We start from the raw sequence: 25,422 nt of genomic DNA on the forward strand, positions 1-25,422 counted from the left end.
AAGTGATCAAAGATTTAAATGTTAGGTCCCAATCCATAAAAATCCTAGAAGAAAGCATAGGCAGTAAAATCCCAGACATGTTTACAGCAATATTTTATCGGCTATATCTCACAAGGCAAGGAAACAAAAGATAAAACAAACAAATGGGACTTCATCAAACTAAAAAGTTTTTGCACAGCAAAGGAAAACATCAACCAAATAAAAAGACTACCCCAAGAATGGGAAAACATATTCACTGATACATCTGATAAGGGGTTAATATCCAAAATTTATAAAGAACTTACGAAATTCAACACCAAAACACTGAACAACCCAATTAAAAATGGGCAAAGGACCTGAATAGATACTTCTCCAACAAGAACTCACGGATTGCCAATAGATATATGAAAAGATGCTCAACATGACTAATCATCAGAGAAATGCAAATTAAAACCACAGTGAGATACCATCTTACACCTTTCAGAATGGCTATTATCAAGAAATCAATAAACAAATGCTGACAAGGATGTGGAGAAAGCGGAACCCTTTTGCACTGTTGGTGGGATTGGTGCCACCTCAAAAAATTGGAGATACCTCAAAAAATTAAGAATGGATCTGCCTTTCGTCCCAGAGATTCCACTTCTGGGAATACATCCAAAGGAACCCAAAACACTAATTTGAAAGAACATAAGCAACCACCGTGTTCACTGCAGAGTTATTTACAATTGCCGAGATATGCTAGTAGCCCAAGTGTCCATCAGTAGACGAGTGGATAAAACAACTATGGGATATTCACACAGTGGAATACTACTTGGTTATAAAAAAGAAGAAAATTTTACCCTCTGCGACAGTACAGGTGGACCTGGAGAACATTATGCTAAGTGAAATGGGCCAGTCAGAGAAAGACAAATACCGTATGATTTCACTCATATGTGGAATTTAATGAACAAACTGAACTAACAAGAAAAATGGGAAAAAAAAAAGAAAGAAAATGGGGGCAGACTCATAGATGGAGAGCAGGATGACTGTTGGAGAGGGGTAGGTCAGGGTGTGGAGAGATTGAGCAAAAATGAAAAGGGACTCATGGACACATACAACAGTGTGTTGATTGCTGGGTGGGTGGTATAAGAGGACTAATGGTGATGGAAAAAAACACAATAAAGATTAAATTTTAAAAAACATAATATTTAGAAAAAAATATACTAGTCGCCAAAGATTAGTTTAGTATGGTGCCATTTATATAAAATTTGGGAACATGAATTATAAAAAAAAAAAAATAGAGAAAATTCCTGAAAGCAGCAAGAGGTGACCTCAGAAAATGGTTCACTATTCACTTGACCCAGAAAACCCCACAAAATCATGTAAATCGAGTGGTTCAAATCTTCATTTTCACTTCAAAAACACTCATGAAACTACCCAGGCCATCAAAGGCATGCATATTTGAAAAGCCACCAAGTATCTTCAGGATGTCACTTTACAGAAGTAATGTGTGCCATTCCATCATTATAGTCCTGGAGTTGGTAGGTGTGCCCAGGCACACGGCTGGACACATGGTCACTGGCCCGAAAAGACTGAATTTTTGCTGCATATGCATAAAAATGCAGAGTAATGCTGAACTTAAGGGTTTAGATGTAGTTTCTCTGGTCGCTGAGCACATCCAAATGAATATTGCTCCCAAGATGTAGCACAGAATTTACGGAGCTCACAGAAAGTTAACCCACACGTGAGCTCTCCCTGCCGCGTAGAGATGATCCTACTGAAAAAGAGCAGATTGTCTCTAAACCAGAAGAGGAGGTTGCACAGAAGAAAAAGATATCCCAGAAGAAACTGAAGAAACAAAAACTTATGGCCCTGGAGTAAATTTAGTGTAAAATAAATACTAATTACAAAAAAAAAAGTTTGGAAGAATTAAACCTAACCTGCTAATAGTCACGTCTGGGAAATGGGCTTGGGAGGTGGGGGAAATTTCATATTTTATTTTATATTTTTCTGTATTGTCTGAACTTGTTATATGGAGTAATTAACATTGTTTGTGGTTAACACAATTAAAGAAGGGATTTATACTTCTAGCTATGACAGAGTAGCTTGTAGCAAATGCTCCCAATTAGAAGAACTTAGAAAAGGACAGATGATACACAAAAACACATGTAGTTTCAAGCTTCCAAGTCTGAGCCAAGACTCAAGAGATCTCTGGACTAAAGAGAAAAAGGAAGTTCACTGAGGTGAGCCCAGCATTTTACTTGTAATTTTCCACTTTGGGCACATTTGCCAATTCTTTCAGGGAAAAGGGGCTGAGCAAAAAGTAGGTAGAAGAATCAAAGAACCTTATTATATCCATCAGTAATACCATGGATAAATGGGGTATACTCATAAAATATACTATAGATTTGGAAATGTTCTATTTCTTGATCTGTATTCTTATCATTTGTGCACTTTTCTGTGTTACAATTCAATGCAAATATTTTTAAAGATTAAAAATTAAATAAAAATATTTGGCTTAGGCCAGAATGCTCACTAGATTCTCTTTGCCATTCGGACCAATTCTCAAGGGAACATTCTATAATCCCACACTGTATTCCTTTAAATCCCATAAGGTGCTGGGAAGTGAAGATACCACAGTATCATCTAATAATATTAATGAATACTAAGTGCTGCTATGGACCAGGCACTAGTGTAGACGACTTGAGGTACAGGATACACAGTGGTGAGAAAGAAGACCCATTCCCTGCCATCAGGCAGCTCATCACTGTGGGGGAAACACTGCTAAGGAAATAAGCAAGTAAATCCCAAAGGCAGGTAAAGTGTGATATGAATATAAAAAGTAAAGCAGGGTAAGGGGATAGAGAGAAAAGGTGGTGGTATAATTCTAGATAGGAGGATAAGGGATAGCCTCTATGAAAAAGTCATTTTCTTCCCTACCAGAATATAAACTCCAGACGACATGCACATAATACACAACACATAGCAACTCTCTACCTCATTAAAAAATTAATTGGGAATGAAAAATTATAATAACTACAAGACATTTTTAGAGCTCAGTGAAATATAATGTATAAACAAAACAAATATTTCATTTTTTTACCTACTTGTTAGTCTGGTTGACAATTATGTCACTTCCACCAGGAATTAAGTCTTCATCAATTTTGTCCCAATGCACCTGTAACCATAAACGCACTCAGATGCATCTCTGAAATAATCCTGAACATTCTACCATCAACAAAAACACTGAAGCATACCTACCACTTTTCCTCAATAGGTAAAAATGCACACTTTTTTCACAAAGATTAGCAATGCATGTATAAAAAAATTACCATCTTATAGAGAATGAAAAATGAATTTTTAAAAACTCGAATTATCTTTTTTAAATGATCATACTAAAAAAATTAACTGGAAAATTGCCATATTTCAGTATTTACTTTATATAGTATAGACCTAGTGTGGTGGATCTGCAAAATTGGCCATTAATCCCTCACATCGTGCTATTCATGCCCCTTTGCAATGTGACTCTACAACAACTCCCATCAAGAGGGGAGTCTGTTTCCTTAGCCCTTGAATCTGGCTGTGACCTTGTGAAGCACTCTGGCCAATGGAGTCTGACAGAAGCAAAAACATGAAAAGAAGCTTCTGTGTTGGGGCTTGCCACCTCTTTGTATGCTGAGATCTTCCTGTGAAGAAGCCTCACCTAGCCTGCTGGATGAGAACAGAGACAAGCTGTTCCAGTTGACATCTCATAAGCCAACCAGCCTGTCAATGACCAGGTATGTGGGTTGAGGCCCACTGCAAACCATCCAGCTCAACCAAGTTGGCCTGGTCCAGAAACACACAGAAATGTGTTTGTTGTTTTCAGCCACTAAGTTTAGGTACCGTCTGTTACATAGTAAAATCTAACTGATATGCCTAGCTCATGAAAAATGAGGGGAAAAAACCTTTAGCACTACTAACTTACTTCAGAAGTTTGTTTTTTCATTAAAGGGTGACATATTTAAGTAAATATGTAAAGGGTCAATAAGGATTAAATTTGATTTATAATCTGGTGTTTATTGCTACTCACATTAAAATGGGTATAAAATACTTCTTCAAAGTCAGCACGTTCATAATCCAGAAATGTTTGCATACTCCTAAGGAACAAATTTTGTTTTTTAAAATTCAATAATCATGATTAGTAGATACATCTTAATAACATAAATGTCAAGTGTATGCCCTCTGAAGGCAGGAGGTCAGGTACAGTTCACAGCACCTGCTTCTCCCAGTGTTGACAGCCTTATTAGGGCCACAACTCAACTATCTACAATTGTGAGGTTAGACATTTATTTGCAGTTCTACAGGCTCCCCACCTGATTCCCCCTCTCCTACTACCATAACTGCCTTTACCTAACAATTGTAGGTTTCTATTTAGGAAAAAAATAACATATTTACTAACACTGAAACTCATTTAAACTGGTGTTACCCTTATTTAAGTTTTGGGATTTTTTACTTACAGAACAAATACTAGGTGTTTTTTTAAATAGAAGATATTACTTAGGAAATCTGTGGAGTGGATAGGTCAAAGGGCCTTCTCTTGTCTGTGTCCCAATATTATCAAGCTTAAGACAGGCCTGAAATTTGACTGTCTTGGCATCTGTGAGAACAGAGGTTGTATCAGAATGATAGCAGCTAGTCTTTTTATATTTCCATCTTCTGTCATCCTATGGTACTTTATAAATGCATTTAAAGTAATGTGTTTCATAGTATATAATTTACTCCTACACTCCTTTATTCATTCAACAAATTGGCACCAGGGATGTAAAGCTGAGACTAACTCCTTTCCTGTCAGTAAACCCCTAGACTAGTAGGTAAGGTGGGGAAGGTCTCACCTACAGTACAGTGAGGTAAGTGCTGTTGGACCCTATGTAAATGGTATAGGTATAACTTGGAAGAATTTGGTTTTGGTTAACTCTTTCTGAACGAAAACATGCTGTTGGGAAGGTCTCCCTCTGGGAGATGGTGGAAATCAAGTTGACTCTTTTCCCCACTGGATTTTTAATGTCGGTATTGTGATATAAAACAATCTTTTATCTGTGCTTTCTTTGGCGGGGGTGGGGCGGTGAGGGACAGTAACAGGAACTCAGCTGACAAACTTGGATCCACCATTATCCTTTTATTACATGTCCATACATGGCTTATTTAAAGGTATGCTTATGAAGAACACCTGTGAACCTGCCCCCCCAAAACAAGAACTAAAACATTGCTAATATCTTATACCTACCTATAGGAGAGACCTGCCCTATCCCATTTTTTCAACCCTTCAAAATGTGTTACAAATATTTTCCAGCTGGGCAAGTATCTTTTCTCTTCATTAAGGTCCCTTGATGAACAGAGAACTTCTTTAATCTCATTGCAATTAAATTTACCAATCTTTCCTTTCCTGTTGGTACTTTTTATGTCTTAAGAAATCCAAAAGGTGAGAAAGGTATTTTGTCCATATTTCCATCATTTTTACATTTAATATTTAAGTCCTTTATCCACATGGGTTGGTTTTTGTATATGACATAAGGTATCTGCTCTCATTTTTCCCTAGATGAATTAATTGAATGGTACTTCCTTCCATTCCTAATGAATATATTACTTCTAAAAAAGTCCCACGTGTGCATGGAACTAAGCGAGCTCAGTTTCTGAGCTCTTTCTTCTGTCCCACTGTAAAACGTGCACCAATAACATACTGTCCTAATTAATGCTGCTTTCTAATAATTCTTTTTTTAAAGATTTTTATTTTTTTTATTTAGTTTTACAGAGAGGGGATGGAGGGAGAGAGGGAGGGAAACAGCCAATGTGTGGTTGTCTCTCATATGCCCCCTACCCCCTCTACGGGGGACCTGGCCTGCAACCTAGGTAAGTGCACTGACTGGGAATTGAATCATTAACCCTTTGGTTCACAGGCTGGCGTTCAAGCCACTGAACCACAGCAGCCAGCGTTCAGCTTTCTAATAATTCTTGATATCTGGTAGGCCAAGTACCCCATCTTTATTCATCTTATGAATTATTCCTGGCTATTCTTGGCCATTTGTTCATCGATATAAATTTTATAATCAGCTTGTCAAGTTTTACAGTAAACCTGCTGGGATTAAAACTGTAGTTTTACTGAATGTAGAGATCAGTGCTTCTCAAAGCACTGCCCAGACCCACAAAGGGACTATGTTTACTTACCTTCCCAAAACAGGGCTGAGTTCTTTCAAGTCTTCTAATGATGGTGTTTGGTCCAAAAGTTTCTTAAACAGAGCCAGTGGGAAAGGGATGTCAGCAACATTGGAGTTGAACAGGGAAAGTCCACATAGAATCCCAAAGTAGAAATATCTCTTCTCCTCAAATTTAGGCTGAAAGCAGAAAAAAAAGAATCTTAATATATTACGAATTTTTACCAGTAAAATGGCATATTTATATTAGGTAAACCAGCCTTTTTTCCCCCTTTCACACAATCAAATCGCAAATTAAAACCAAGAAGCTTGAGATAAGAATACTCAGGGTTTATATTCAATCATTAAGTCAACTTAAAAATCCCTGCCACAGTTCTGGTCACTAAAAGCATTAACAGAATAGGGGCTGAGGGAATAGGAGAGATGTTTGCGGGGAAGAACTGCACCATGTAGTAAATAAGTCCTAGAGATCTAATGTACAGCAGTGAATATAAACAACAATATTGAATTATAAACAACAATATTGAATTATAATAATCAAACAGTCTATGAGACTAGATCTTAAGTATTCTAACCACTAAAAAGAAATTATAATTATGTGATGTGACATATTATCGCTTCAATGGCAACCATAATACATAAGCATCAAATCAACATGTACACCTTAAATTTACACAATGATATATGTCATTTATTTCCATAAAAAGATAAATAAATGAAAGCATGAATAGGAATAGAAGCACATTAGGCTCAGTAATCCTTAAAAATTAGTTTTCACAACATCCTTTCATAGCCTTTGTCTTCAAGTTTATCAGGAAAAAATAGAACTGTAACAAAGAATGAGTACCTGAGAGAGGGGTTCATATACATTACCTATACAGTCCATATATTGCTTTATTTCTCCTGTGTGGACATTAGAAACCAGGGAAAGTGGACCCCATTTTAGAAAAAAAATATCATCTTTTTAGAATTAAAATTTATCTCCACAATTATATCATTAATTCTTCTTGTAATATAAAACAGTCTAGACAGCATAATAATCTTTAGTATGTGCCATACCTTTTCTGTCAGGAAATACCATAAGCAAAGAAAAGAAGACTTACTCTAACAGGAAACCACATGTAGGAAGACTCTTCAGGATAAATGAACATCCCATATTCAGGCCGAGTCATCTCTTCAAACAGGCAGTGGAAAAACTCTGCTCTGACTCCTCCAAAGTCATATCCAATTTCTCCACTAAATGAAACCTGAGGAAACAGAGCGCATCACTTCCTAAGCTGTGTATTGCTACATATTAAATCTCAATTAACAGTAAGAGCTAACATCATGGGCCCAAGTATTTGACAGGTGCTATGGTAAGCATCATACTCATATTATCATATTTAATATCCTATTAATTCTATGATGCTTCAAGAATTTAAATAACTTTCCCAAGGTTCTATAACCGCTAAATGGTGCAGCCTAGGTTTAATCCTATGTCTGTGAAACCTCAGAGCCTGAAGTCTTTAACACTAAATTGACCCCAACGGACATCATTGTCATAAGGTATGCTAAGTATAATAAAAATAACCATAAAGAAATCAGAAATACTAAGATTTTTAAAAAAACAAAAAGCCAGAGGACACATAAAGTACTTATGGGCTTGTCTGTTTATTCCTTAAGGGGATGGCACCCATTCCTCCCCAAGATGAAGCTATGGACTCATCTTTTCTTCTACTATTTGCTCTATTCCTGACTTTCCTTCCTGGAATCCTTCACTTTTGTTTACAAATGTGTTTAAGTTCTCCCTTATCCTTAAAAGGGAATAAAAAAAAGAAACCCTCAACACCCTTGTTTCAAAAACAGACACTACTCTAGGTTGCCAAATTTCAGAGAACATTGACACCAACTTCTAAGCCCATTTCTCTACTTAAATGCTTTTCTCCAATGAAACCAAGAACCAGGAATCTCCAATTCCAATAACTTTTTCTGATGTCTCATCTCTTCGACTTTGCTAATTCATTTTACCCTTGTGACCACCTCCTCTTTATTCAAACTCTTTTCTCCCTTGCTTTCTCTTATGAAGCATTATTTAGGTTTTTATTTTTCTCTTCTTTTTCCTGCTCCTTTAATACCAGAAATTCCTTTCTCTATGTTCCTTCCTCATATCCTAATTTTTCTCTTTAAAACTTCATTTTACTACTTGCAGGCATATGACCTGCAGGCATCCACTCATCTTCTCTCCTGATTAACACACACACTCATTTCCAAAATGTCTGCTCCACATTTACATATGGATGTTCCACCAAAAAGCTCCTTTTACTAGTTTATTTGGATGAATGCCTCTTCCACTTTATGGAGATGCAAGTTTCAAACTTTAGTAGAGTATTTAAAATTTTGGTAAGACCAGGTGTTAAACCTGCTCCTCCCTAACAGGCAAGTTACTTAATCTCACAGAGCTTTAGTTTTCCCACAAGATTATCAGAAAGATTAAGTAACACATGCAGAATCCCTTACACAGTTTGGAAAATGGTAACTGCTCATCAAATATTATCTAAATTTAAAAAAATGAATGAATGAAATATAAAAGTGGAACTAAAATAGCTGAGTAGACTGGCTGGAATCACGTGAGTTTGTTAGATTTCTAAAAATTTTTTGTGTGTAAAAATATATGGAAATTCCAACTCTTACTGCAAACTCCATTGCAACATACTTTTAAATAGTATTTTGAGCTTTAGTTAAGTCAATCTTTCTTTAATCCAAGTAGGGTAAGTGATAAACTAGAGCCTTCCATCAAAAACACTCTAAAAATATCAGACAAATCTTTGTCTTAAGTGGAAAGTCTAGGATCTGATAGTTGGGCACAAATCCTGGCTGATGTGTATCAGTTCTATTATCCTTGGATAAGTTACCTAATAGTTTTGTACCTTAGTTTCCCCATTTGTAAAATGAAGGAATAACAGAACCTTCCACAGAGTGCTGTAGGAAGGGTTACACAGGAACATGTAAAGCATTTACAACAGTTTCTGGCACAAGAAAAACATTCGCTAGATCTACCAGTCATTATTATTCTACACTAGTAACTAGTGTAGACACTAGTTAGTAACCATACACTAGGTAAGACAAGTTATATGGTTACTAAACCAAAGATCATTTATAAATCTTCAGAACATAGTAATATCTACAGTTATACCCTCAAAAACTATGTAATCAATAAACAGATATCTCCCTCTCCCACAGACGAATTTGGATTTGGGTCCTGTATTTGAGCAGAAAGAAACCGTCAATTTTCCTCTGCATCAACCCCATTTTACTGGAACCCTTAAAAGGTGGTGACTAACCAGGGTAGGTCAGGCCTCACAAGAGACTGGACCTGCTGGGGTTAGCACGGGACTTTCTACGCAATGATGTTTGGGGCAGTGGTGGGGGACAGAAACATTTCCTACTGCCTCTTGGCCCGAGTGCACTAAGCCTGCACTTATCACCTGAAAGTCACAGGTAACTGGGGAGTCAGGGGAGCTCTAAACCAGACCATCTCGGCAGCAAAGGGAGATCATTTCCCCTCTGTAAAGCCCGTTGTTACATTATTTTATATTTTCCTTCTCTCGGCACGAAATTATTGAAAATTGTACCTTACCAATAACTCGCTCCTTAGATCTTCATTCTCAAATTGATTTAGTTGGTTTAAAACATCTTCAATTAAGTGACTCCTTCTGACTATTATATTAAAGGTGGGCAGCAAAGCTAAACTGGACCCTCCATCTTCCATAATTCCAGTCAACTGTCTATTTTTTTTCCCCTAGGAAAACAGAAATGTTTCACTTCATTTCACCATTTGCTCTAAGTAGGTATTTATAAAGTGGAATAAATTGGTTCAGTTTATTATAAGTGCATGTCACAAACATTTGTAAAAAGAGCCTTTTATACACCAATGGAGATAAGCGACATATTCAGTATTCACCCTCAGTGAGCAGAAGAAACAAGGAATCTAATAAATGGGAGCCAACAAGGTAAGTGAAAAAGTGACCAATGGGAGGCTCCACTGGACCACTTCATCCTATAAATACAATTATTAATACTTCAGTTACCAAAGCTAATTAATCAACAGGCTGAGACTGAATAGTGAACACTGAAACATAGTATTCTCACTCAAAAGAGAAGTTCAGAAGTTTAGGAAAAAGCAGTCTGCATGAAAAGTTCACGTATGAGAGACCTCTCTAAATACCCTAATCTAGGAAGAAAACCCAGACAGCAGATTTTAGGTGACGGATAATGTAAGAAGTTAAGGGGAGAGAGAAAGAGAAAGACAGACAGGCACAGTGAGAAGACAGACAGACACAGAGGCTGTTCACCTGAAACCAACTGGCAATTTGGGATCATAAAAGTCTGTGGCTCTTAGCAAAACAAAGAGAAATCAGTCCTATAAAATTATTACTGGAGGCTTGTTTAAAGTCAGGAGAAAACAGTTAAAAGATGAAGCAAAATGAAATTTCTTGTCTCTTTTTAATTTTCATTTTCCTTTGTTAAATATTTCACTAATGGTCATCTAGAACTCATAAATCAATTTATTTTATGGTAACTGCACTTGTGAAAGCATCTATTTTTATAACACATATTTGACTGTTATTCATACATATACAGGTGCACATATATGAGAGTAAAAGTAATGATATAAGACCTAACACTTTGGGGCATTTACTTTGTGCAAGGCACTGTTTTAAATGTTTCACTTATATTTAAATGTTTTACTTATATTAACAAATTTAATCCATATAAAAAGATAATGAACTACAATATATTTCCCCCAAAGCATTTTAAATTGTCCAATTTTAACTTCAAAAGTCCTTTGCTGGATATGTTGATAAACAGAACCAATTCAGCTGAGAGTTTATTGAAAAGGGATACTTTATTATGATATCATCATAGGCATTCATTTGGGTCCAAATTTCAAGAATCCTCTGTCACCTCTATTCTCACTGCTACCTCTCCTTCACTAGATTGGACCTTCTTAAATGTTAGCGCTGACTCCAATCAAGTGAAAGTCTGCTCTGCGTCTTTGACTGCCATTCAGAAGGCTACAGGCGCCAACCTCAAGGTCAAAGCTCTACAACTAGGTCAGCTGTTACTAGGGCCCTAATGTGCCTCAAGGCCAAGCCAACCCAAATTAGGACTCTTTCTTGCCTTCTTCATTAGAGTACGAGCAATTTGAATGCTACAACAATTAGTTTTACAAATGTGTGGCTCCCTTATCATCCCCAAAACACTGTAGGCTTAAGAAGATATTTATCATTTGATTTGTTAATGAAAACAAATCAGCATACGTACCTGCATTTTTAAATATGAGTCCGCATATAATAGTTTAACTTTGGACAGAATATTAAAGATAAATGGAAAATGACTGAATATGACAGGATACTGGAGGTCTACTGGAGTGTCCTAAAAATGGAAATGAGACCAATTCTGATAAATGAAAGGACAGAGATATTTTACACCTTACCTCATAGCCTTAAACCCCTAATGGTTTAAGGTCTCAATACTTACATCCAACGCAATTCAAATAGTAGGGTAGTACAGAAAATTCTGAGAAAACATTTTGCATGTACCAATGAAAGGTATATAGACTTAGTGTTTTCAGTGCTCATTTAATTTAACAACTAATTGTAAATTCTGGATACGTTCCCAAAGAATCTGTTCTACTGCAGCTCGCACTTCTGAAGTGTGAAGCAGTTCAGACATATGTGGTAAATAGGGGAATGATACAATGTGGTAGCTGGTTAGCTCATACATTTCTGCCAGGCAGGGTTGATGGGCTGGGAGTAGGATTATAAGCTTCAGAAAAAAGGGGAAAACCTTAAGCCAGAAAGCAAGAGCCCTTTAGCTGTCTTTTAAGAACATATAAAAGGAGTGCTTACACACCGGGTACCTCCTCCAAAGTTGCAGCCCATACTGCTGGCTCCTGGCGAGTCACCCTGCCGCCTTCTATGCCCAACTTAAGCAGAGTTCCACTTCCATCTCTGTTATCTCAGTACCACCAGTCCTCTAATTAGAGCCTGGATGGATTTCTACCCTTTTGTTTTTGTCCATTTTCCATATTTGCATGGCACTCCCCACAACTTACTTGTCTGGTAGATCCAAGCTATCTGCCAAAGTAGCACCTGCTTTCCTGTTAGTGCACTGGATACAAAACTGCATGGGTTTTGAGAGGTCTCTCTTGCTTTTCCCATAAGCCCTGTTATTACTATTGGGCAATTTTACAGAGTGCAAAGATATTATGGAAATTCACGTATGGTAGAAAGTTATAGCACAAATCCCTGTGTTAACTTACTGATGATCAAATTCCCCCTTTAAACATGATATACTTACTAAGCTCATTTTCCAACAGGACCTTCTACGTGCATCTTCAAAAAAATCAAGGCAGTGCGTAAGTTCACTTATTTGGAAAATATTTCCAGGCAACTGACATTTAATCTGGTTGACCTTAAATAAAATATAACTTGTAAGAAAGCTTCATATATAAAGACAATTTTGCTTAATGGCTATTAGATCATCAGGATAAATGTAAATTAAACACTCTTAATGACCAGAATAAAGTTCTAACCAATTCCTCTACTGTAAAAACTCCACATTTTCTGGAACATAAAAAATACCTACAGTTATTGGTTATGCTATTACAGTCGTCCTGATTTTTCCCCCTTCGCCCCCCTCCACCCAGCGCTCCCCACTCCCTCAGCAATGCCCCCTTCATTGTTCACGTGCATGGGTCATGCGTATAAATTCTCTGGCTACTCCATTTCCCGTAATGTATTTTACATCCCCATGGTTATTCTGTAACTACTTATTTGTACTTCTTAATCCCCTCACCTCTTTACCCATTTCCCCCATACTCCCCTCCCATCTGGCAACCATCAGAACACTCTGTATCCAAGATTCTGTCTCTGTTCTTGTTTGCTTAGTTTGGTTTTTAGATGCAATTTTTGATAGATTTGTATTTTTTTGCCATTTTATTGCTCATAGTTTTGATCTCCTTTTTCTTAAATAAGTCCCTTTAACATTTCATACAATGATGGTTTGGGATGATGAACTCCTTTAGCTTTTATCTTGTCTGGGAAGCTCTTTTCCTGCCCTTTGATTCTAAATGATAGTTTTGCTGGGTAAAGCAGTCTTGGATGTAGGTCTCTGCTTTTCACGGCTTTGAATATTCGCCAATCCCTTCTAGTCTGAAAACTTTTTCTTTCGGGACATCAGCTGACAGACTTATGGGAACTCCCCTGTAGGTAATTAACTTTCTTTATCTTTAACCTTTGGCATTTTAATTATGCTGTTTCTTGGAGTGGGCCTCTTTGCATTCATCTTGTTTGGGACTCTTTGTGCTTCCTGGACCTATCTGTCTACTTCCTTCACCAAAGTAGAGAAGCTTTCTTTGACTATTTTTTCAAGTAGATTTCCAATTGCTTGCTCTTTCTTTTCTCTTTCTGGCATCGTTATGATGCGAATATTGGGCCTCTTGAAGTTGTCCCTGAAGCTGCTTATACTATCCTCATTTTTGTTTAATTCTTTTTTCTTCCTGTTGCTCTGATTGGCTGTGTTTTGTTTTCTTTTGTTCCATATCATTGATTGGATTCTTGGCTACATCCACTCTACTACTGTTTCCCTCTAAACTGTTCTTCATTTCAATTAGTGTATCCTTTGCTACTGACTGGATCTTTTTTATACTGTTGAGGTCTTCACTAAGTTCCTTGAGCATCCTTATAACCACTGTTTTAGTCTCTGGATCTGATAGATTGCTTATCTCCATTTTGTTTAGCTCTTCTTCTGAGGTTTTGATCTGTCCTTTCATTTGGGCCATGTTTCTTTGTCTCCTCATTTTGGCACCTCCCTGTGTTCACGTCTAAGCATTAGGTAGAGCTTCTTTGACTCCATGTCTCCGTAGTGTGGCCTAATGCAGTAGGTGTCCTGTAGAGTCCAGTGGCATAGCCTCCCCTATCACCCAAGGCGGGTACTTGAGGTGCCCCCTTTGTGTGGGTTGAGTACACCCTCCTCTTGTAGTTGAGCCTTGGTTGCTGTTAGCTGATCAATGGGAGGCATTTACCCAGGCCATTCAGCTGCAAGGATTGGCTGTGACCACTGACCACCAACCTTTGCCCTCTGCGGAGGATCAGCTGTGCAGGGGCAGGATGGTGGTGTTCCCACGTAGTCTGTAACTATTCACTGAGTGTGCTGGCCCTGGGGTTTCCCAGGTGGTGCAGGCCAAGGTCAGCCCCCACCTGTGTTTTGCCTGGGCCCACCGTGCCTGAGCAATAAAGCAATCTGAGATAGCCGCTACTTGTGCTGGGCTTGGAGATTCCCAGATGAAGCCAAGCTATCTATCTAAGCTAGCTGCTGCTAGTGCCAGGTCTGGGGCTCACTGAGGCCAGATGTTGCTTGTTTGATAGGATTTAGGGATTTGTAAAGTGTGAGCCAAGACCTGCCATTCATATGGAAAAGCAGCTTGAGTGGGCCCATATGCTGGGTGGGGCAGAGTCTCTGGGAATCTCCAAGGCATGTCCAACACTGTTAGCCAGGCTGATAGAGTCTCAGATATGGCATCATCTTTCCAGCTCTCTGTGGGGAGGGTTTAGAAAACTGACAATGGCCTCTGCTGGCCTTGAAGCCAGACACTTCAGTTTCTCCCTGTACTCTACTGGTGCCATTTAAGCTTCTATCCCGGTGCCGGAGCTCAGAGGAAGGGAGTCTGAGAAGGTGAGTCCATGTGTGGGTTAAGAGGAAGTGCGTGGGGATCCAACAATTTCTTCCACTGGCTCAATCTCTGCTGGTTTTTGCAGACAGAAGTTTTGGGGACTTATCTTCCTGACACTGGAACCCTGAGCTAAGGGGCATGGTGTGGGGCTGGGACTCCTCACTCCAGAGATGGCTCTCTTCAAATTTTTATCCACCATGCATGGATAAGGGACCAGCCTGTTCCATGCCCCTCCTACCAGTCTGGATGGATGTAGTTTAATTCCATAGTTGTCAGACTTCCATTCAACTGAACTTCTGATGGTTCTGAGTGATGATTCTGTATTTTAGTTGTAATTTTGATGTGGTTGTGTGAAGAGACAAGCCATGTCTACCTATGCTGCCATCTTGATCAGAAGTCCTCCTAGTTACTTTTGAATCATAGAAAAGTTTTGAAGAGCTTTAAGTCCAAAGAAAAATACAGCGCAATACAAATCCAAAGTACTCTCAGGCCCAGTACTGAATGTCATGTTCTTCAGAGCTTAACAGTATATTATTTACAGATGTTTCCTCCAGCAAGGAACACACAGAACTTTCCCTCCTCAATTGTGGAGGGAAAGCCTACCATCCCGAGGTAACCAGGGCTATTATGAAATACATATGAACACTGTGGCATAGTGCAAATCATCAGTTAGTGAAGACACTGATAATGACACTAGATGCTTTAGACATGAGTGACTATCAATATTTTACCTGGATGGTCACAGTATTGGCCTCAATGATTAATTCTGAGGAGACCTTCTAAAAGCCCCTACTTGGCTGTGTAAACTAAGATCATTCATCTGGAATACTCTTACAGATTCTGGTCCACACACCAAATGGTGCAGGCCTCCCAGTACCACCACCTGGAGCATAATGAAGCTCTTTCCCTCTTGTGACTATGCTCCTCTGGACCCTGATGATCTCAGCCTTACAATGTCAATAGTTTCACAATTGCATAGAAACTGCAAAAGAATCTACAGGTAAATCACGAGACATGATATGAAAATTTAGCACGTTCCCTGGCTATAAATTCAATATTCAAAAATCAATGAATTCCTGCAAACCAACGATAATTTTTAAGATACCATTTACAAAATCCTAAATATATCAAATACCTTGAAATAGATTTACTAAACATATCCAAGATTTATGTAGAAAATAACAAAACTTTATTTAAAGACCTTTAAAGACAATCCAGTAAGTGAAAGAAATGGACATCATGAAGATTCACAGTAGAAAAGATGTGAATTCTCCCCAAATTGAAACACAGATTCAATGCAACTCCAAATTCTTAGCAAGATATTGTGTGTGTGTGTGTGTGTGTGTCTGTGTGTGTGTGTAAGAGAGAGAGAGAGAGAGAGAGAGGGAGAGGGAGGGTGGGGGGGGAGAGAGAGAGATCTGAGAAGCCAATACTAAAATCTGTATAGAAGAACCAAGTGCCAAAAATTCCCAAGATAAGCTTCAAGAACAAGGCAGGGGTACTTCTCTTACTAGACATAACCAATACAGAGCTACATAAAATGACCAACAGTACAAAAGAGAACCCAGAAATGAATCCTACACATAGAAACTTGTTTTATGAGAGTTTGCATTGCCTGTAAGTAGAAAAAGGACAGAGTATTTCAGTAAGTGATGCTCAGTAATTTTTTCATATGAAAAAATAATAAAAATAAATTTAAAATTAATTTCCAATTGGATTAAACACCAAATTGTGAAAGGCAAAAATAAAATCAATACTCCCTTTAGACCTGGGCAAGAGTGAGCCCTGCTCTGGGCCCATGATTTAAGGCCCTTGCTCTGGCCTTCCTCCAGCCAGCCACCTTGCCACAGGGGAAGTAAGGGGTCAAGGGGTCAAGAGGTCTGTCTTCAGCAGCCCACACCTCCCCTTGTATGCTGAGCTCCAGCTACCCAGGCACTGTTAGTCCCTGCTCAAATGCCAAGCCGGTTTCCAGGACCTACACAGGTCTCTTCCCCTGTGTGGTCCCCAGGCAGCAGACTGTGTCACAAGTGAGCATACCTCTCGACTCCAGGGCTGACTAAGGAGCAGATGTTGTGGAAGGTAGGGACGGAACACTGGCACATGGCCAAGGTGTGCATCTATGGGCGTGTGGGACAAAAACCAAAGTAGGAAAAGAAAGCAGAGGACTTGGAGAGGCCTCTGTCTGGGCCTCCACCTTTAGGGCAGAATTCTTTAAGGAGTCTGCAATTTCTAATTCAAGCCTAGATAGAGTATATTTTATGGTATATTTATTAAGCAGTTCGTTAGCTAGATTTCCAACCTTTGAAATATTAGATGTACGGTATATGTGCCTTTGTTTGTACTCTTCCTCTGGTCTGGCTAACAGAGAGCTATCTAGGGTGCTTTTAAGGCCAAATCAGGCCCTCTGCTCATTTTTCTTACATCTTATTGGAACACAGCCACGCCCATTCATTTTCACATTGCCAAGTACTGCTTTCATGCTACTACTGCACAGTGCAATAGTTGCAGTTGCCACAGAAACCATATGCCTCACAAAGCCTAAAGTATTTACTATCTGGTCACTTCCCAATTGAAATCTTGTTGGTTCCTGAGTTAGGTAAAAATTTAAAACCTTGAAAGAGAAAAAAGTTTAAAACGAGACCTAAAGAATAAAGATATGAATCAACAAATTTATCTATATCAAAATTAAGAACGTTGAGTCCATCAAAAAACACCATGAAGTAAAAAGACAGGCTATGAACTAGAATATTTGCAACACATTGCAAATATTGCCAAAGGCCTGGTTTCCAAAAATAAAGAGAACTCCTACAATCAATATGAAAAAAAAATAATAATAATTTACATAAAACAAAAGTCAAGGAAAGACACTTTACAGAAAAGGAAATAAATCTTGCAATTATAAACATGAAAATGTACTCTAATGCATTAGAACCAGGGAAATACAATTAAAGTAATAACTTGGTATCATTTCATGATGGAAATATTTCCCAAATTTTAAAGTCGGATATGGAACAGGTATTCTCACGAACAGGATTTAAATTAGTCTAAGCACTTTGGAACAATGTGTAACTACTAATAAAGACGACGACATGCATATCCTACAACCTATCAATTTCAGAATTAGACATGGAAACTAAAAACCAACTCTTGATACGTGAACACCAAGAGATATATACAAAAATGTTTATAGCAGCATGTTTTCTCAGAGAACCCCTCTCTCTGAAAATAACTGTAAACAGCACATATATCCATCAGTCTTGGAATGGATAATTACACTAGACTCAAACAATGGACTACAATGTAGAGGTAAAAGTGAATGAAATATAGCCAAGGTATTAATCTGGATGAATCTGAAAAAGAAATTTGTAAGAAGCATGTATTTCATTTGTATAAATTTCAAAAACAGCAAAATTAAACAGCATAATATCCATAAAACAATAAAGAAGAGTAAGGGAATGATTAACCCAAAATCCAGGACCATGGTTACCTCCAGGAGGTGAGGAGATGCAAGCTCAGAGAAAAATACACAGTCGTTTTTTAAACCACTGTAAATGCTTCTTTTTCAACACTGGCAGTAGTTACACTGATGTCTGTTTTATTACTTTTCTTCAAACTGTTCATAGATACTATATACACTCCTTTATATGCATAACTTAATTCAGACACACACACACAAAAATTTAAAATAGCAATATAAACTTCATGTTTCAAGAGTCTTCTTAAGATTCAGGTGAGCTGAAAACTAAGGGAATTTTTACTATAAAATAAGGATATACAGGTTTGTAAAAGAGCAAACCCTTACCCTGTGCAGCCTTTTCAGCATCTCTAGGAGAACTCTGATGTGACAGTTACTCTCAGCACTTTCAGTACGGCGGCAACGCAGTTGAGCAGTGACGGCTTTTTTAAACATCTGCACCAGTTTAATGAAAGCAGGTTCTTGCAGTGATGCCCAATATTCCTCTGTGGGATACAAAGGTAAATAAATGTTAGCATGTAATTTCTCTTGGATTCTTAAAGGTAAAAAGTCATCCAAAACTGATAGAGTATTTTCTATATATCATAGTTACAAAAACACATTTGTAATATATTTTTTAGTATATACAATTTCAATGAAGTTAGGAATGTAATATCCTAAAAAAAAATCCCTAGAACCACAATCTTGATAATCTGTGAAAAAAGACATTAGTCACATTTTTATCCAGGTGAAAAAAGCATACTGTATTAAAGACTAGATTAAGAACTATTCCTGATTGTACAAGTCTTCTTTTCATACTGTTAAAAAACCCCTTATAGCATTGTAAAAAAAAAAAAAAAATTTTTAAACTAGCTTTCTATCACTTAAAATATTATGTAGAGTTTATAAAATATAAAAAAGAATGGACTTCTTTGCACTGAATATGCTATTTATATATTTCTTTTTTTAAAAAAACCTCATTAAATCTAATCAAGCCCCTAAAATTAACTTTCAATGTACTGGAAACACGCAGAAAGGAGGAAACAATCAGACAAATCTATAAATGGGACATTCTACAGGGCAACTGACCTTGAATTTTTTAAAAGTCTGTAAAATACCTTTTGCAGAAATTTGAATATGGCCTGGCTATTAGATATTATGGAATCATGGCTAATTTTATTAGGCATGATAATGATGTCATGAAAATGTAGATTTCCATATTGTTATATGAGGCATGACTAAATATTATAGGTGAAATGTCATGATGCCTCCAACGTACTTTCAAATAGTTCAGCAAAAATGTAGTCTGTACTTAAAGAGAGAGGAAGCACATATGGCAACACATTAACTGTTGCTGATTCTCAGGTAGAGAATACCTGGGTATTCACTGTACTATTCCTTCAATCTTTATGTATGAAATTTTTCATAATGAAAAGTTGGGGAAAAAGGACCTCATGACCAAGCCACCCATAGATCATTGTAAGAACTCTAAAAAGGTACTAGAACAATCAAAATATATTTTGGACGAGTAATTACTAAAGTGTCATTAGAGTATGCTAAGAATATAAGGTAAAAAAACATGAATGTACTTCCAATGTCTACCTAAGTTTTGCCATAACTTCACTAGGCACATCTTCCCATTGAGAGAATGGTAAATATTTTCACATGTGCATCATCAATCTTACCCAGAGCCCCTGAAAATTTCTCACTCATTTTACAAACAGCCTCTGCAAATGGAACCACCAGGGTCTCCCAGTTGTTGCAATCATGCATCATGGGACATTCTGGGAGAAGGAAGAAAAGTCCTAAAGCTTCTTGGTGTGAAGGGAATGGAAGATTTTTGAGCAGATTATCCCTGAGACATGCGGTTACCTGTAGTGAAAAAGAATCAGGGAGAAGACACTCAAAACACAGCAGGAACTGGGTGCCACTTACTCTAAATAAAGTGTAGAGCCTGAAGTTTCACTGCACTGTAAAACTGGAATAATCATTTATTCTAAAACCAATGTTTACATCCCATTTCATCTAGTCTCCCAATATGAGGTGTAGCTATGTGACATGTAGTACTCCCACTCATTTATTGGTGGTGCATGAAGGAGGTAAAGAAGAAATTACACGTAAAAGAGTCATACTGGAGGAACAGTGGGTTCACAGCTAATAAACAGCCCTCCCAATAATAAAGACTACATTGCACCCTCTTGTTCCACAATCACACCTCATTTTTTTTCAAGAGGAAGAATATGTTAAAACCCCCAAAAGCAAAACAAAAATAAAACCTAAAAACGAACAAAGTAATAACTGCAACAAAAACCAACATGGTTTCCTATTATCTTCTCATAAGACCTCATCACCAACTTTCCACCACAAACTCTAGTTCTAGCCCTTCCAATTTCCTTAGTTTCCCCAATTCAGAATTCAAGTGTTCAGGAAAAATTCAAATACAATTCTAAATTTTTGTCATGTGTGCTCAGATTATAAAAGTTATTTGTTTAAAAACCTACTAAGAACATAAGCTAGTATTTAGGGAGTATTTATTTGTCAGATGCTAAATGATTTACATATGATTAAATAAGTCATTTAACCCCCTTTAATAGGTGAGAAATCTGTATTTCAAAGAAATTAACTTGCTCAAGGTCACACAGCTAAGTGGGAATCTCTCCTGGATCTTTCTGACTCCAAAGCCCTAATTCTTAATCATTAAATTATGAGACACTTGCAAAAGGGTATCTCTAACTGTTCACATTTATAATGATTTCTTTTTTACATCAAAATATACTGGGCTCCTACTCTGTGGTTCAGTCTTTGGAGTCACAAATATCTGACACTTCTATTTAATAATGCCTCAACAGCACACATCCTTTCTATCTCTTTGCTCATAAGCCACATCCCCAAACCTCCCAACCCACCCGGAACTCTCTCTCGCAATACTCTCAAGCCAGTAACACTGTTTCACATACCATGTCTTAGTCTACATCTCTGCTCACTTGCCAGGAATGCCCTTCCTCCTACTTTCCCTGGGCACCTTGTTTTGAGTGCTGTAAGCAGAGCTGACTATCCACTGCCCTAGTAATCACTGAACTCATCCAGAATATTTATTATATACCCACTATGTTCTAAGCTAGGCATGAGGGAAGACAACAGCATGTAAAAAAACACAGCCAGTCTTCCCATTAATAGCTCCATGAACGTGTCTGTGTGTTGAACTAGGCCATGAGCTTCTAAGGGCAGGGAGCATACCTCTTTCAAATTGTTCATCAGGAGTACTCATCACAATGCCCTTCACATAGCAAATATTCAAATGTTTGCTAAATAAATGAATGAATGCCAAGTCTGTGAATCCCTATCACAGAAATCTCAAAATAGAACCATCTTCTGACCCAATTATCCTGTTGAAAATGGAAGACTACTCTATGATCATATCAGTTACACTTTATATTGTTTTGGAACAACCAAGGTATACTTAGTCTTGATGATGAACTGATCCAACCTCTTCCCTTCACAGATGCAGAAATGGCCTTCTATTTTGGGGGACACTGTCTATTAGGTGGTGCAGAGTCCTGATAGAGATATATAATTAGGGATCCATTTTACCTCAGATCCCTAACTGGGCCATGGTTCTGTCAAAATTAACAGAACTGAAACTCCCATCTTCCTCTGAGATACAGGAATAGGTGTGAGAAAGAACCGCAGCTAAGATACAGAATGCTAATTATCACAGAGCAAGAGAGGAGGTGAGGGAACTGAGAGGGACAGGGAAGAGATGAGAGCAGGGTTGAGAGGGAAAGAGAATGAGCGCTACAGAAACAGATGGAAAGACAAAAGAAGGGAGGAAAGGAGAGGGGACAGAAAGGGGGTAAGTAGAGTGGCAAGTAAGGGGAGGAGCAGGGAAGGCAAGGAGAAAAGCAGTGAAGGACAGAGAAAGAAAAAGGAACCAGAGTGAGACCCAGAAAGAAAGAGACTGAGGAAAGAGTATACCAAGTACCACCCCTAGATCAACCAATACAACAGAACAGGGAAATAAATTAATAAAGGCTGAATCAAGAAAGGCTAAATTAATGGAGGAAGTATGTTCATAACATCTGCGAGAGGAAAACCCAAAGACAGTAAAGACAGTGCTGTAAACAAAGACGTTACACTCTCAAAAGGAACAAGAGTACTCTAGAACCTACAGAAAAGGTGCAATGGAACAGGACCAAGAGGAAAATTCCAGGCAATCCTTGGTAAAGAGGATGTTCAAATCAGAAAAAGTGTGCTCATTTCTATACTTATGTTGAAAATAACTACAAATAAAATGCTCTTATTCTAGTGTGCCAATCTCAACAAATCCTTTAATCATCTTCCTAAAGCGCCAAGTTGAAACAATTGCCTCTATGAGAATGTGTGCATATGTGTATATATATGAACCATTTAGACTATTTTTAACCTATATGACTACTATATCAACTATTCCGCTACATGAGCAAACACCCAAATGCTGAGTTTAATATGGATACAATAAAGGGTCTCAATCTCTCAAAACAAAATATTTCTTCTGAGAGTTTGATTTCTTGTAAAAATCATTTTAGTGATTTTCTTTTTCCAAACAGTTTGAAGAATACCACCATGTTGGTAATACAGTCCTTCTGGGTTAACTCCTTAAAGGTGTTTCTTGCTTCATTTAAGTCCAAATGAACAGACATCATTTCTTTAGTTATTCTGTTGAAGAAAGATAAATTTTAAAAATAAATGAATAATGAAAAAGAACAATTCAAAATTAAATATTTTTTTAGATTATCTATCCAGATAAAAAGGTTTTTTTCTAAAGCTTGCTTTCATTTCAATAAAATTAACTTTTTTCTCAACTTTATAATAATTATAATAATTTGGCTGAATAGAAATACAGTTAAAAATATAGGTGACATGATTATTTCTAAAATGCCGAAACTATCAAGGCTGCATTAACCATATATGCTACCCAACTTTAACTCAGATATTATCTTAAGTGGGTAATCAATAAATATTTATTTTCCAGTTAAAAAAAATTGCCACAGAAAAAAGGAAAAGGTTTTTCTTATTTTTGGGGGGGCAGGGGGAGGTCATTTCTCCCAGTCACATGAAGTGAAAGTAAGGACTACAAAAACAGAGATGTCTGAACAGTAAATTGTTAGTATTCCAATAAAATCTACTAATGATGTATATCTTAAGCCATGAATGACATAGTGTACTGAATACAATCATTGCCTAAAAATACACATTCTCTGCAAAGCAATAAGTAGATTTAGTGTCTAAAAAAGTCTTGCAAATAAAAATTATATAAATATTTAGGAAAATAATTGTAAAGTTTTGCCTTCATACTATTTAAAAATTCAAAGAAATCTTAACATCTTGCAACAAGGAAATGTTTAAAGAAAGGCATGTCCTTCCCATGGAATACCAGGTAACCATTAAAATGTATTTTAAGGGCCCCAACTGGCGTAGCTCAGTTGGTTCAGCATCAGCCTATAAAGCAAAGAGTCATGGGTTTGATTCCTGGTCAGGGCGCATGCCTGGGTATGGGCCAGTCCTGGCTGAGGTGCATGCGAGAGGCAATCAAAAGGATGTTTCTCTCTCCCCACTCCACCTCCAAAAATAAATAAATAAAATCTTTAAAAAAATGATAAGCAATATGAATATGGAAATTGAATAAAGCAGATAAATACATTAAGTGTAAAGCAATGCATAAAGCAACATATTCCATTTTTTGTAGAAGAATACATTTATATAGAAAAAGTAGATACACAAATGCTAATGGCTATTACGTTTAGGTGATGGATTATAGGTGATTTTCATTTTTTTGTATGTGTTTTTGACATTTTCTGTAGCAATCACATAACAATAATTTTTACAGTGATAAACACATAGGTGATAATTTTACCCTAAAACCATTTATTTACAATCTTTCACAGTACCTTTAGAATTGAGATATAATTGACATATATTAGTTTCAGGCGTATGACATAATGAGTCTTTACTGGTATATATTACAAAATCATCACCACAAGAAGTCTAGTCAACATCCATCACTAAATGGTTACAATTTTTTTCTTATGATAACTTTTAAGACCTAGTTTCTTAGGAACTTTCAAATATATAATACAGTATTATTAGCTACAGTCACCCTGCTGTACACAGTATTTTTAACAGAACTTTATAAATTTATTACATGCATTATATCTATTACCTTTTCCTCACAAAACTTCCAGTCACACAAGCAGGAGATGAGAATATCTCTCTGATTTCCCTACATTAAGGAATAAGACAGTGGTTAAAACAAATCATGATTATGCTTCCTTATAGCATGAGGCATGACAAATAAAATATCTTATAATTGTCCTCCACCCTCTATCTCCAATTTGTTATTGCCTTGGGTATCTAGAAGTTTATTCCATTTGTCAAATCTCAAATTTTCAGTGGTCAACATGGGAAATAAAAAGGTATATATTCAGAGAAGCCACAGGGCAAGAGAAAAAGGCTTGACCTAGGGTCAGTATTTTCTTTGACAAATATAAAAACTCCTATCTTACTCAGCTTTTCCCAGCCCTATTTATTTCTGTTCCACTGAATTAGAAACCAAAAAATGACTGGAAATTAAATTGGGGGAAGCGAGAGTGTGCTCAGTTCCATCTTACTAGTAATTGCACAAACAGTTTTTGATTGTTTATGCTGAGCAAATTATGATGTAACTTTTTGTACAATTACTTTCAAGAATTAAAAAGCTATACCTAAAATAGCTTGAAAGGGGGATTTTTTAAAAAATTAAGTGTAACCTTTATAGATGGTAGGAGTTATTCAGCTATGAATAGGAGGTCCACAAAGAAGTTGTTCTATGGTCAAATAGGATTGGGAAACTGTGAACTGTATTTCCTATTCACGTAGTCAAAATATAGGCAAACATATCAAAGGCTGAGAGAGGTTCTGCAGTCAAGAAAGCTGCCCCTCATGGATATCACATACTAGCTGTGATGGTTAATTTTACGTGTCATCTTGGCTAGGCAACAGTACCTAGACACATGGTCAAACACCAAACTAGAGGGTGGGAGCTGGGTGGAGGTGGGCAAAGGTGGAAAAAATGGGGGATATCTATA

General features: G+C 37.2%; 1 protein-coding gene across 1 annotated transcript in view; it reads right to left on the reverse strand.

The window, feature by feature from the left end:
• The window catches only part of HERC5 (HECT and RLD domain containing E3 ubiquitin protein ligase 5), a 47,705-nt gene that overhangs the window by 9,743 nt on the left and 12,540 nt on the right, over window positions 1–25,422 (reverse strand). Inside the window, exons 10-20 of the mRNA XM_054591749.1 lie at window positions 24,519–24,578; window positions 22,921–23,014; window positions 20,005–20,191; window positions 18,668–18,825; window positions 12,492–12,605; window positions 11,454–11,564; window positions 9,766–9,927; window positions 7,253–7,396; window positions 6,163–6,329; window positions 4,031–4,097; window positions 3,066–3,136 (exon numbers count right to left, since the gene is read on the reverse strand). Coding sequence (XP_054447724.1) covers window positions 3,066–3,136; window positions 4,031–4,097; window positions 6,163–6,329; window positions 7,253–7,396; window positions 9,766–9,927; window positions 11,454–11,564; window positions 12,492–12,605; window positions 18,668–18,825; window positions 20,005–20,191; window positions 22,921–23,014; window positions 24,519–24,578 — 1,335 coding nt within the window. The remainder of the gene's footprint in view (window positions 1–3,065; window positions 3,137–4,030; window positions 4,098–6,162; window positions 6,330–7,252; window positions 7,397–9,765; window positions 9,928–11,453; window positions 11,565–12,491; window positions 12,606–18,667; window positions 18,826–20,004; window positions 20,192–22,920; window positions 23,015–24,518; window positions 24,579–25,422) is intronic.

The sequence above is a fragment of the Pteronotus mesoamericanus genome, unplaced genomic scaffold (assembly GCF_021234165.1).
Source record: "Pteronotus mesoamericanus isolate MK-2021 breed Mesoamerican mustached bat unplaced genomic scaffold, CSHL_Meso_final scaffold_232, whole genome shotgun sequence".
Lineage (NCBI taxonomy): Eukaryota > Metazoa > Chordata > Mammalia > Chiroptera > Mormoopidae > Pteronotus > Pteronotus mesoamericanus.